The 12,466-nt window shown below is 38.7% G+C and overlaps 1 protein-coding gene across 1 annotated transcript in view; it reads right to left on the bottom strand.

The window, feature by feature from the left end:
- The window catches only part of HOOK3 (hook microtubule tethering protein 3), a 102,661-nt gene that overhangs the window by 85,294 nt on the left and 4,901 nt on the right, over window positions 1–12,466 (bottom strand). The window contains exon 2 of the mRNA XM_054397959.1: window positions 2,597–2,682. Within this exon, the coding sequence (XP_054253934.1) occupies window positions 2,597–2,682 (86 nt within the window). The remainder of the gene's footprint in view (window positions 1–2,596; window positions 2,683–12,466) is intronic.

The raw sequence follows: 12,466 nt of genomic DNA, 5'->3' as shown, positions 1-12,466 counted from the left end.
GTCTTGGGATGGATAATGAGTCAGATATGAGATTACAGGTCAGGATGACCAGGCAGACCAACATATATGACATTGCTACAGGTGCCTGCTACCAGCTGCCTGATCAGAATAAAAATCATTGTGCATAAACTGATGAAGCATAGCATAGGTGAGCTAGGCCGAAAAAATGGCTGAACTGACAGGCTCAAGGGGTTATGAACAGCAGTATGAAGTGCTACTGGAAGTCAGTCCACTAGCAGCATACCCAAGGGGTCAATGCTGTTGAATATCTTTAACTGTGACCTAGATGATTGTGCTGGTTTGGGGCCAGACAGATTCTCTATTGCCCCGAGAGGCACAAAAGAATGACACTCACAAAAACAGATTGAAGAGCGATGGAAAGTTTAAATGGACAAGCAATTGGTGAAACTACAAAACTACAAACATAGTGGCAAGAATCCCAAAGCATACAGAATCCCTTTTACAACACCCAAAGACCTCCCAACTCTTCCTTTCTCCCCACCTGAGGGTATATCCAAAACCCCCAGGGCTATTTCTCCACCCCCCACCACCACTGCTAGGCTAGTCTCAGGCAGGCCAGATCTGAGACTGCCCCTCCTTTTCCTGGCATTAGGCCTAGACAGGCCTAAGAGGCCTTGAAATACTCACCCACCGTTACCCAATAGGGAAGCATCTCCCACAGGAGCAGAGAGAGAAGAAAGAGGAAGAGAATGACTTTGCAGATGGATTTATAGGGGGCAGGATTTATGGGTAGAAATATGCCATTTCCTGTGTCCACCTTATTGGGTTGGACACTCAGGACACCAGAGGTGTAGCTTATGTGGCAGTAGCATTAGGCACCCAGCCTAAACTGCCACAATGACAGAACAGAGTGCGAATTTTCAGGTAATACAAAACTGGAAGGAGTGTTTGGTACACCTGGTAGCTGTGAAGAACCCTGATAGGCTGAGAAATGTGCTGACAGGCATCTTAAGCATTTCAGCAGAGCTAACTGCAAACCCCCCCCACCAGTATATGCCAGGACCAACTGGTTGGAAAGTAGCTTTACAGAGCAGCAGCTTGGTAGAAACCAAACTAAATGCAATGCATCCTTGTAGCAAAGAAGGCCACCACATACTGGGCTGCATTGGAAGAAGAGCATTGCCAGCAGTTCAGGGGAGGTGCTACTCAGTTTTGGTGAGACCATGTCTGAAGTGCTGTGTCCTGGGTTCCTGGTTTCCTCCATACAAGAAAGATCTGGACACACAATGAAGCTCAGCAAAGAGCAATTAAGATGACTAATAAGACTGGAGCATCCATCGTATGAAGTGAGACTGAGTGAGGTGTGTCTGTTGAGCCTTAAGAAAGAAGGCTCTGTGGTATCGTACCAATCCAATATAAAAATACCTGACAACTCCTTCTTCATAAACTTAAAAACAGTGACTCACAGTGGCGTCCAGTGAACATACAAGAGGCAATAAGCACAAACCGAAAGCACTTCCAACTGAAAACAAAGACAAAAAGCCCCCAGCTTTTTCTTGTTGGGATGCGGTTTTGTGGTTTGGTTGGTTAGTTTGTTTTGGGGGGTTCATTTTTTTATTTGTTTGTTGCTCTTTTTAAATTGTGAGGACAACTGAACATTGGAACAGGTGGCCCAAATGAGCTGTGGAGTCTCCAACCTTCCATATATTCTAAATCTGATTGGACACAATCCTGAGGCATCTTATTCTACCAGACTCTGCTTTAAGCAGGTGACTTGGATTAAACACTCCAAAGGTGCCTTTCAACTTCAACTTCTATGACTCTGATGCAAACCAGAGCTGCTCTAACAGAAAGCTGTTCACACCTGTTCTGCCTTCATTTTCAACAAATTACATAGAAAATACTTTATTCTGTGTTTACACTTCAAGCCAGTATCCTTTTCATGTTAAAAGGAACAAAATGTACTTTATTTTTAAAGTAGGTATGTAGAAAGTGGCATGCTCAATTTGGATTGCTGACTTACGTAAATGTTACTTAAGTTTCTAATGAATGATAAAAAGTTCTGTTCATGTGAAAATAAATAATTCTGCATATAGCTACCTTTCAGAATCATATCTATAGTCTCCAGAAACATCCTAGATTACACAGAACTGTTGAACTAATGCATTTTATCCTATTTGATCTTAAAGTTAAAAGAAGAAAAACATTTAGTGTAGCAGCTCTTGTTCCTTCACTTGCTTTCAAGAATATAGTATCTTTGCAAACTAAATTAACAGTTCTGTGACATTTATCCCAGAATTTTTATTCTATGAAACTAATTCAAACATTATTGATACACTGCCTATAGATTCAAACTATAATCAGGGCTAATACCTTACCTTGCACTGGTTCCAACTTTTTTTAAAAAAATTAAATTTGTAAGCTTAATTTTAATCCAAATTACTTTCCAATAAGTTTACATTTGAATAAACACCTAAAACAAAGCTTTTTTTTAAGCATCCAAGATCATTATCTGAAAACTGTAGAGAAAAAAATTAGGCATGTCCATGTTAAAATATTGTCTACTCAACAAATGCCATATACTTATGGAATACTAGCTAAGATTGACCTAAAGAATTAAAAAACGATTTCTTACATTTTTTGAAGAACCTGGGCCATCACAACTCCATTCATTAAATCTTCCACAGTCTGGCATGGTGCCTCAACATTAAACGTCTGGATCTGTGGGAGAAAATAAAAGGTTATTTGCATTTACTTCTACGTCAAGGGATTATCAAAAGTAAAAAAAAAAGTTAAAAAATGCTACTAAATATCAAATAGAACATCTTACATTCCACATGTTTAGTGTACACATCACGAACTAGGAAGCTTTAGACATAGCAGTCAAGGAAATGAACTTCTGGCAGGGCTTAGCATCTTTTCTTTCATAAACTTATAAATGTTGCTAAAACAGCAGTACATTCTCCAAAAGGCAAATTTTCCATAGTATTTTCTAACTTTGGAAGTCACTGGGCCTTTTATTCTCTTATTCAGGTACTTCTGGAGTGTACGCTTTCTCGATGAACGTACATACACATCCAGAACACAGATCATGCAAAACTCTGCTAGGCTGTCCAGAACCAGAAGATCAAATGTAGAGGGATACAGATCCCTCAAACTTAACTATGCCCTACAATCACATTCAAGAGGAAAGCACAATGCTACTAAAGAAAAAAAAATTACTAGTGTTCTGAATATCAGGGTGTTTTATTAACACAACTGACAAGACAGAAAGCTCCATATAATGCCAAGCCTTCAACCTTGGATAGAAGAGATGATTTGAAAATGCTGCTATTCTGAAGGGTCACAGGACTGAGTTTTTTGAAGACAATTACAATTTATAACAAATTTCCCTACACAAACTGTAAACTGAACACACTGAGCCCAACCAAAGGCTATTTTTTGAGAATGCCGGGTAATATTTTAGATTACGTAGTAATAAGAATAATCTCTTAACAAAAAAGCCTGCTCATCAATTTCTGTATGGCTGCTATTAATGAACTTCAATTTCATACACGTAGCACACAGGTTATCTGAAACTCTGCTGCCACTGTACCAGCAAACATACAAATGTGCCAGACAAACCTATTTTCTCCCTCTCTCACTGGGGAAAACAGCCTAACCATTTCAACCAGTCTTTTCAACTGGTCTAAGTTATCTCATCATTTACTTTAATATTACTCTTCATGTATGCAGACAAGTTTTGTGAAAATAACCTTGATGGCACGTAATTTGGAGGGTATCTGCCTAATGGTTTCTGTTTTCCTTCTCCTATGGGAAGCCCAGACAGGAAGCACTACTCACATGCATCAATAAGAAGGCTTACAAGACATATTGCAGCTTCAGGGTATATAAATGTTAGATGCATCAATCATTTTTTCCTGAATGTAATGCACAACTACGTGTGCTTTAGTGACATTTGAAACATGCTGTCCCAAGCCATTTCCCAAGAAATACTCTCTAGATGTCTATCTTACCACAAGACAATTCATGTAACACTTGAAAATTTCAGAGATTTTTTTTGAGTAAAAGGCTCTCAAAACAATCAGAAGTATAATATCCAGATTCTTGTAACACTTTTCGAATGTCCTGTAAGCACTCTAGAAACACCACTTAACATTAATTTGGAGAAGCAGTACCTGGATGGACATTCGTTTCTTTCCTTTTCTCTAGAAGGAAAATCCCTAGCACACAATTATGAAAAATTCAGTAATGATGTACTTGAAGAACCAAAAAGATGAGGTCTTAGAGCATGTTTGCTGAAGAAATTCAACAGTGACTAAAGTCAGGAATGATGTCCATGTTCCAAGACAGAAGTTTTGTGATGTACAAAACAGGCAAAAGTGACTTCTACACTTCAGAGTCAATATATTTTCCTATAGCTTGGTCTGAGATGACCAGAAAACACATCTCCCTGCTTGTCATAAGAATCAAGAAGCTATCACAGACTGCCAAGACACTGGGTGAAAATCAGGGTAAGTAGGTGGAAAGAAAACAATCCCCCACCTCTCACATGATAGGCTATAACATCAAATTGCTGTTTTGGAGGAAATTAAATTTACCTACAGTCTCCGAATTGCGGCAATACTGCTGAAGGAATACAAAGAAAATTCTGAGTCTGAACCCACAAACTCAGCAGCAAGACATTAAACAGGAAATACTTTCTAGCAAAGTAAGATCTGCAATGACATCATGGGTAATTATGCCTGAAGTTCAAGATGCTCTAAGGAGAAAATTCTCAAGTATACGCAATGAAAGCTTGTTTCTAATTTTCATATTGTACCTTTAACTAATGAAAACTTAAGTCACTTCGCTGCACAACAGCCAATTCAAAACACTATTTAAGAACTACTGCTATTCTGATTTTCAAAAAAAAAAATAAAGTGAAATGTTCTTTTCAAATAAGCACTACCAGCTTTGAGGTGGTCCTCAGACTGTAAACTAATCAGATATTTTAAAATATATTTTGATACAGAAAATAGCCCTTGACTAAATAAAAGGGTATGCAGAACATACCAGAACACTGATAGAAGAAAGGTTGCTAACCCTATTTCCATGACACAGAAAAAAATCCATGCATATTCTCTGCTGCAATTAATTTTATCATCCCATTTCCCCAATACTTTACACACAATAAAAGGTCAAAGCTGTTATTAAGGCTCAAGTAACCAGTTTGAAATATTTTTTCCCCAGTCACACAAGCAAGATTTCTATTGAAGGCAATAATGCTTTTCATAGTTAGATGACAAGGCAAAGAATGACAGACTAATTACATTATTTGTTTCCTCACATACATTTAAATTTTGCAATAAATACCTTTGCATAGGAAAGGGATATACAACATAGTATTTCAATTAAGGTGTCACATTTATGCTACAAAACATTTATTCAGCTCTTAAAACAAATGAACTACATCCTTTTTCATATCTTTCAGAGACATGGAAGTAATACATTTTCTTCAATCCCCCCCTACAGCTTAACAAGATTACCTCAAACACCTATGCCATTCTCAGATAACTCCATGAAATGCTAAACACCTCTAAAAAACAGGAGAGTTCATTTTCCAGAAGGAAGACAAATTGTAAGAATGTGGAAATACAGAAGCAGAGTTCAGCTGTGTAGACAAAATAGTAAATATTTTTGCATGTGTGCCTCTATTCAATAACAGTTGTTAAAACACTGTCCTTCCTGCATTTGTGATGTTTCTTCTTAGAAGACTTCTAGCTTATCCTGCTTGAAATGCTCTTAAGCGTTTGCAATACTGTCCCTACTATTAGCTCCTCAAAGCTGTAAGTTATTTCCCATTTTGTGTTAGGATTTTTATTTTTTTTATTATTTCTTGTACCACTAATTGAATCTTGACATCGTGCCTGAGGGACAGGACATCATCTAGAGGCATCCAGACAAGCTCAAGAAGCAGGCTTGTGTGAACTTTATGATGTTCAGTGAGGCCAAGTACAGTATCCTCCTCTATCTGGGTCAGGGTGATAACCAGTATCAATACATACTAGGAGATGAAGGGGTTGAGGGAAGCCTAGTGGAAAAGGGCTTGGGAGGTACTGGTGGATAAAAAGCTGGACATGACCCAGCAATCCGCACCTACAGCCCTGAAGGCCAATAGTATCCTGGGCTGTATTAAAAGAAGAGTAACCACCAGGTTGAGAGACATGGTTCTGCCCCTCTGCTCTGTTGGTGCCACTTGTGGAGCAGAATCAGCTCTGGAACCCTCAGAACAAAGATCTGCTGGAGCAGGTCCAGAGTAAGGTTATGGAAATGATCAGAGGGATGAAACTTGGGGTTGTTAGCCTGGAGAACAGAAGGCTCTGGGGAGATGTTATTGTGGCCTTTTAATACTTGAAGGAAAGATGAGGACAGACATTTAGTAGGGCCTGTTGCAACAGGACAAGCAGCAATGGTTTTAAACACCAGGAGGATAGGTCCAGGCTTACTGCATACAAAATAATAGTTTTAATGATGAGTCATGAAACAGCAGCACAGGATTCCCAAAGAAATGATAGATGCCTCATCCCAGGGAACATACAACAAAGTCAGGTTGGATGGAGCTGAGTAACCTGATCTAATTAAAGGTACCCCTGCTCAATGCAGGGCAGTTGGACTAAATGATCTTTAAAGGTCCCTTCCAACCCATACTATTCTATAGTTCTACCAGACAAGATTCGGGGAAAAGCAAAAAAACAAAACAAAAACCCCCACATCAACCCCTTGGCTCAATTACTATCTCTGGCAGGCTTTCACACCTTCTGTCAACTATCATATAATGAGATAAAAAGATTCTTTTATTTCATTTTAAGTACTAATTCAGACCTCTGATTCACACAGCCTTGAACATAAGTTGTCATTTTTTATACAAACTTTAAAAACAAGGAGTAGCAGGTGACTGTTGCAATGCAAAGGAGGCTATCACTTAGCAACTAAATAATTGAGGTATGAAATAAAATAAATCAGAAAATCTGAGTTACACTTCCAGATTATACATAAGACTAGTAAGGATTTCTTAGCATCTGGGGATAAGAAGCAGAAATTCATTTCATGAAAAATATTCTTAATATAAAGGTGAGAAAACTAGACAAACAGTCAGTTCTCAGACAGTAGCTGAGGACCAGGACAAGAGCTGCAATAGGGAATCTAGCATTCCATGAAGCTGGAGGACAGCAAATAAAATATAAAAAAAAAATAAAATAAAAAAGGAACCAAAACCAACCCCATTTGCCCCTAAAGACAAAAACACCTCTCCATCTTTCCCTTCTCAACACAAGTTAATGAAAGACTTGTTCTATGTACAGTGATTACATACATAGCTTGATTTCTATTGCTAGTGCAGCTGTGTAACAGACCTTTTATGCATTCTTTGTAATAATACTTTAAATCTTTATTAAAGGTTCTGAGCAGATGAAACAGCGTGTGACACCTTGTGTGCAAAACTAAAGGTAACAGTTTTCAGTAAGTTACTTATCAAAGTACTCTCCAAGCTGAAAATATTCTTTTAGAATTATTTACTCGTTTTCCTACATTTTTTGAACTATGTAAGCTTACAGTGAGATGCCATGTACAGCCTTGAACAATAACTGTATCATCACAGAAGAAACAGGTCACACAGCTAAGACAAGTGGCTAAAAGGAACCAGCTGTACTGAGTTGAATCCCAATCACTAGTGAAGCCATTAGCAAGAACATTTGAACAAGCAAACTGGCAGAGAACAGTAATGAGAGTTGGATACTTCTGTCCTCATATATCCACCCAACATTACCTATGAAATCTGCACTAAACCAAATTATAGGATTCCTATCCTGTGATGAGAACCTGCTATCTTCTGCTTGGATAGTCACACCATAAGCTATTTTTTCTTGCTTTCCAAGACAGCAGTGGAACACATGAAACAAAGGGGCTCTTGGCTTTCCAACAAGCAGAAGTTTTATTCCAAGATATGAATTTCCAGGATGCTTTCACTGATTTCTAAGTTGTCAGACTTCCCTTACTAGAATCTCAAGAGTTACTTTGCAATCTAGCGCTAATTTTGGCACTCAGTTGGCAAGACCATGAAATGGCAAGATCTTTACATTATTGACAAGTGTCGAGATTCTTGCAGAAGGAAAGAGCTCAATGTTGTTTTTAATAATTTCTTTCTTATTTGATATATTCTATGTTCAACCCCAAACACTTTAACTGGTCAAAGCCATAAAAGGTGTCGTAAAAAAAAAAAATCTCATCCATAGCTTAAGTTTTTAATGATTAAATTTTCCTTTGAAGAAACAGTGCAGAAAGTATAAGAGAGACCTTGACTAAAGCTTACTTACTAATTGACTGTAAGATGAAAGAGCCATGACCGCATAAACCAGTTCTTACTGAACTACCTTGGCACTGCCACTAAATTGCTTCTAACTGTTCAAGTATGACACATTATTAAGATACAATGAACAGAGTCTCAAGTCTGAATGGTGTTTGTTTTAACCATTTCAGAAACACCCACAAGAAGACAAACTAATCTACCAGCTCCTGGGGAGAAAATTAATGTACTGCTATGTTCAATTGAAAGTTAAAATAGCCAGTTGATGAAAAAGAGCACTACACAACATTTGTGAAGAGAAAACGAAAATATTTTACATAACAGGAATGCCTAAAATAGCACTGTAAACTAATAGTTCTTTTTAAGTTCTCATCTACTTAATCATGTTCCGTTTACAATAGTTACCATTGGTGCTTTGTCTTCTTTTCCCAAAATACAATCTGTTATAAGCATAGAACTGCCAAACATTACCTCAATACACCTGCATTTATAGGATACATACATTCACACTCCGCCAGGCACCAACAAAATTTAAGATAAAAAAAAGTGCCTTTTATGACTAGAAACATCATCTCATCACAAATGGCAGGGGGTTACAGGAGGTGAACCACCAGTTAAAATGCTGATCTGAATGCCAAAATTCCCATCTTTAATGATGCTATTTTGTCAATTCTGCTAGTAAAGTGATGCCTCATTAAACATAGGGTATTTCGTGTCTTCAGAAAATTCACAGATGATACTAAGCCAAGTGGAGAGCAGCCTTGCAGGAAAAGATTTGGGAGTTCTGGTGGATGAGAAGCCAGACAAGAGCCAACAGTGTGTACCTGCAGCACAGAAAGCAAATCACATTCTAGGCTGCATCAAAAGAAGCAGGGCCAACAGAGAGGTAATTTCTGCCTCTCTGCTTTGGTGAGACCTCACCTGGAGTAATGCATCCAGCTCTGGAGCCCTCCATAAAGAAGGACATGGACCTGATGGGTGCGGGTCCAGAAGAGGTGAACAGAAGTAATCAGGAGGCTGAAACATCTCTCCTATGATGACAAGCTCAGGAAGATGAGGTTGTAAAGTCTGGAGAAGACAAGGCTTAATAGCAGCCTTGCAGTACCTGAAGGGGGCCTAGAAGAAGGCTGGAGAGGGACTGTTTACAAAGGCCTGTAGTGACAGGATGAGGGGCAATGCTTTTAAATTAGAGAACAGTAGATTTAGACTGGATGTTAGGAACACTTTTTTTCCATATGGTGGCAGAACACTGCAACAGGTTGCCCAAGGAGAAAGGTAGTTGAGGCCCCATCCCTGGAGACATTCAAGGTCAGGCTCAACAAGGCTCTGGCCAACCTGATCTAGTGGCTATGTTCCTCTGCACTGCAGGGGGTTGGAGACGGTGTAGGTATGCAGAACAATTTCAGAAATTTCTTAAGAAGGGCAGAAGCCAGTAAGGAACAGGCTGTCATCTTTCGTCATTGTCCAGAAAATAAAATCAATAACCTGCTGGATTGACCAAGTCCTGCTATTTTTTTTTCCAAAACACCAAAGAGCAGTAGAATTGATAAAACAACCATAATCTCTTGCTGCAGTTGAACACAAACTTATTTCTGCTTGTTCCAGTTCTGAAGTAGAATTACAGATACTTGCCACCATGAAAAACAAATTAACTCAAAGGTTCATTTTATTAAATTCTGAAATATAGGAAGGACTATAACCCATTTAATACTTTGCAGCTCTGCAATGAATAAAATAGAAATACTCATTTCCCAGATCTAATGACCCCAAAACATACCTCAAATGTGTATGAATACTCACTTGTTGTTTAGCTTAAGTATCTAGACTTAGCTACCCTGAGTGATTTAGCTCTGGACAGTCAACAGGACTTGTACTGAAAACACAAAGTACTACACGTCCAGGGTAGTATACACTTCCAAAGAAGCTAGCAGCCAAATGACATGACAGAGCCCTATGAATTCAAGGGCTGAAGCACATTATCATCAGACTTAACAATGCATCTTTTTTGTGCAATACTTGCTTCACTACATGCACCACTTCAGAAACATTTCCTGTGTGCCCCATTTGAAAAGCTGCCATCCCTTTGTGGCCCCAGCTAGTCCACTGGAACACAACTCCAGCTTTGTATTCATTCAGCTTTTGCCTGCCACATGCAGGAGTGTAGTGCTGGCTGGACTCACCCCACTTCAACCTCAGACAGATCTTCCCTCCACAAAAAACCTTCCTCCTCCTTTCTATGCTGTCTCTTGTCTATTGACCTGAGCGGTAAGTACTAAGCAACTCACAGGAATGACCAGGTCATGTACAGCAAAGTAAGGCAGCTATAAAAAAAAAAAAAAAACAAAACCATATACCTACTGTGCAAGGCAGGAAACCACTACCAGATAATTCTTTTCCCTTTCCTGTGTACCAGGACGTGCCAGGATGTTGGAGTTGCAAGAATGACACTACTACACTCTATCCTCACCTCCAGCCAAGCATTCCTGCCTTAACCTTGTGCTAGTTGCTGTGCAGCCAATTAGCTCATGTCTGGCTGTCTGGGTTTTTTTTAATGATTAGGAATTCCAAATTAAATTGATTAAGCAACCCTAGACTTAGGCTCTAAAGCCAGAGGCAAATGGAACTTAGATAAGTCTTTCTAAACTGTCACAGTACTCAAGAGCACTCGGCTGTGCTAAGAAAGAAGATAGCAGCAAATGTTATGGAGTCTTGGGCCCTTCTTCTCCCTCTCTTGTTTCACAGCTTGAAAATCTGTAATTCCTCTACAGAAATCAAAAACATTGACTTTTGGTGGTCCAGGAAGAACAGAATGTCAGAATATTATCTTCCAGTTGATGAGCCACAAAACACAGCTTCACAATAAGAAAGACAATGATAATTGTGCCAAATTCACAATTTGCCTTCCTCTCTTTGAAATAAGTTAAACTATTTTAAAAAGAAGACACAAACAGGCTTTTCTTCTCATCACCAATCTTGAGATTAATAACATAACAGAAAAGTCGTTTCCTTTATGCCGTTTAAGGTTCACAGCTCTAAACAGCAAAATCTGTTTCTTCTCCAAGTAACATGCCACAATACTCCTCCCCCAAAATAGAGAAGGCAGAACTTGGAGCTGAAATTGAGCACACACCAAATCACATCTACATGCTTTTCACTTCAGAGAACTAGCAACTGTTAAAAACATTCCACTGCTATAAAACATTTCTTCAAAAAGAGTATACTGAAAGAAGGTAGAATACAGAAGACCCCAAAGAATGAGTATATAACACTGTGTCAAAATACACACGTGAGGAATAATGTCTGCATCTCCAAATCCTGCATTCAAGCCTTCCTGTTTCTGACTTAAGATGGGAGGGGAAGAAATACATACAAACTGTACCTAATTACTTTTTATTATCATATTCATATATTATCAGCCTTATATCACTTGCTCTACAATACAATCTTTAAGAGAAGTTCTTCTGCCTCTGTTTGACCCTTCAGCAAAAGATCAAAAAAAACCCACCCAAAAAAACCCAAAACACCAACACCAAAAAAAAAAACCCTATAACTTAATAGTGGTGCTAGACACACCAGCTGCTTCAAACACAGTGAAGGATATGCTCAGATTATCACTATTAGACAACTACCCCCAAAACGGTGGAGCAACAAGTTCTTTGCCAGCTTCACAGCAGTTCATGAATAAATAAATAGATTGTTCAATTAAATAAATAGGTTGCTCAATCAAATAAATAAATAGATTGCTCAACCTACTCATCTGCCACAGCAGATACAGCGGCTGTAACCTGTCAGACCTTGTGACTCATGCTCCACAGATGCTGGCAAGCTCCTTCCCCCCCCCCCCCCAAATCTGAACAGCAACATACCCAAAACAGGACTATCACAATCTGCTGTCATCACTGGCATAATAAAACACTCCTGAAATATGTTATTTTCTTCAAGAAGTAAGAGATGCTGATGTGATTAGAAGAAAATGCATTAGAAAATGAAACCTTACAAACTTTGTAGTCAATGATCAAGAACTGGAACAAGAAAGAGTTTGAACAGTCTCCTAGAATCTTGGCATCTACAAGAAACAGAAGACTACAAGTATCAAGAACAGCATAGGAAACTGGACAGTAGAAGAAAACACAGATTTCCCAATAAATTCCAGTGGATTGA

The sequence above is a fragment of the Indicator indicator genome, chromosome Z, assembly GCF_027791375.1.
Source record: "Indicator indicator isolate 239-I01 chromosome Z, UM_Iind_1.1, whole genome shotgun sequence".
In the NCBI taxonomy this organism is placed as follows: Eukaryota; Metazoa; Chordata; class Aves; order Piciformes; family Indicatoridae; genus Indicator; species Indicator indicator.
The sequence above is the reverse complement of the archived record's forward strand: the minus strand, read 5'-3'. Positions and strand labels throughout refer to the sequence as shown.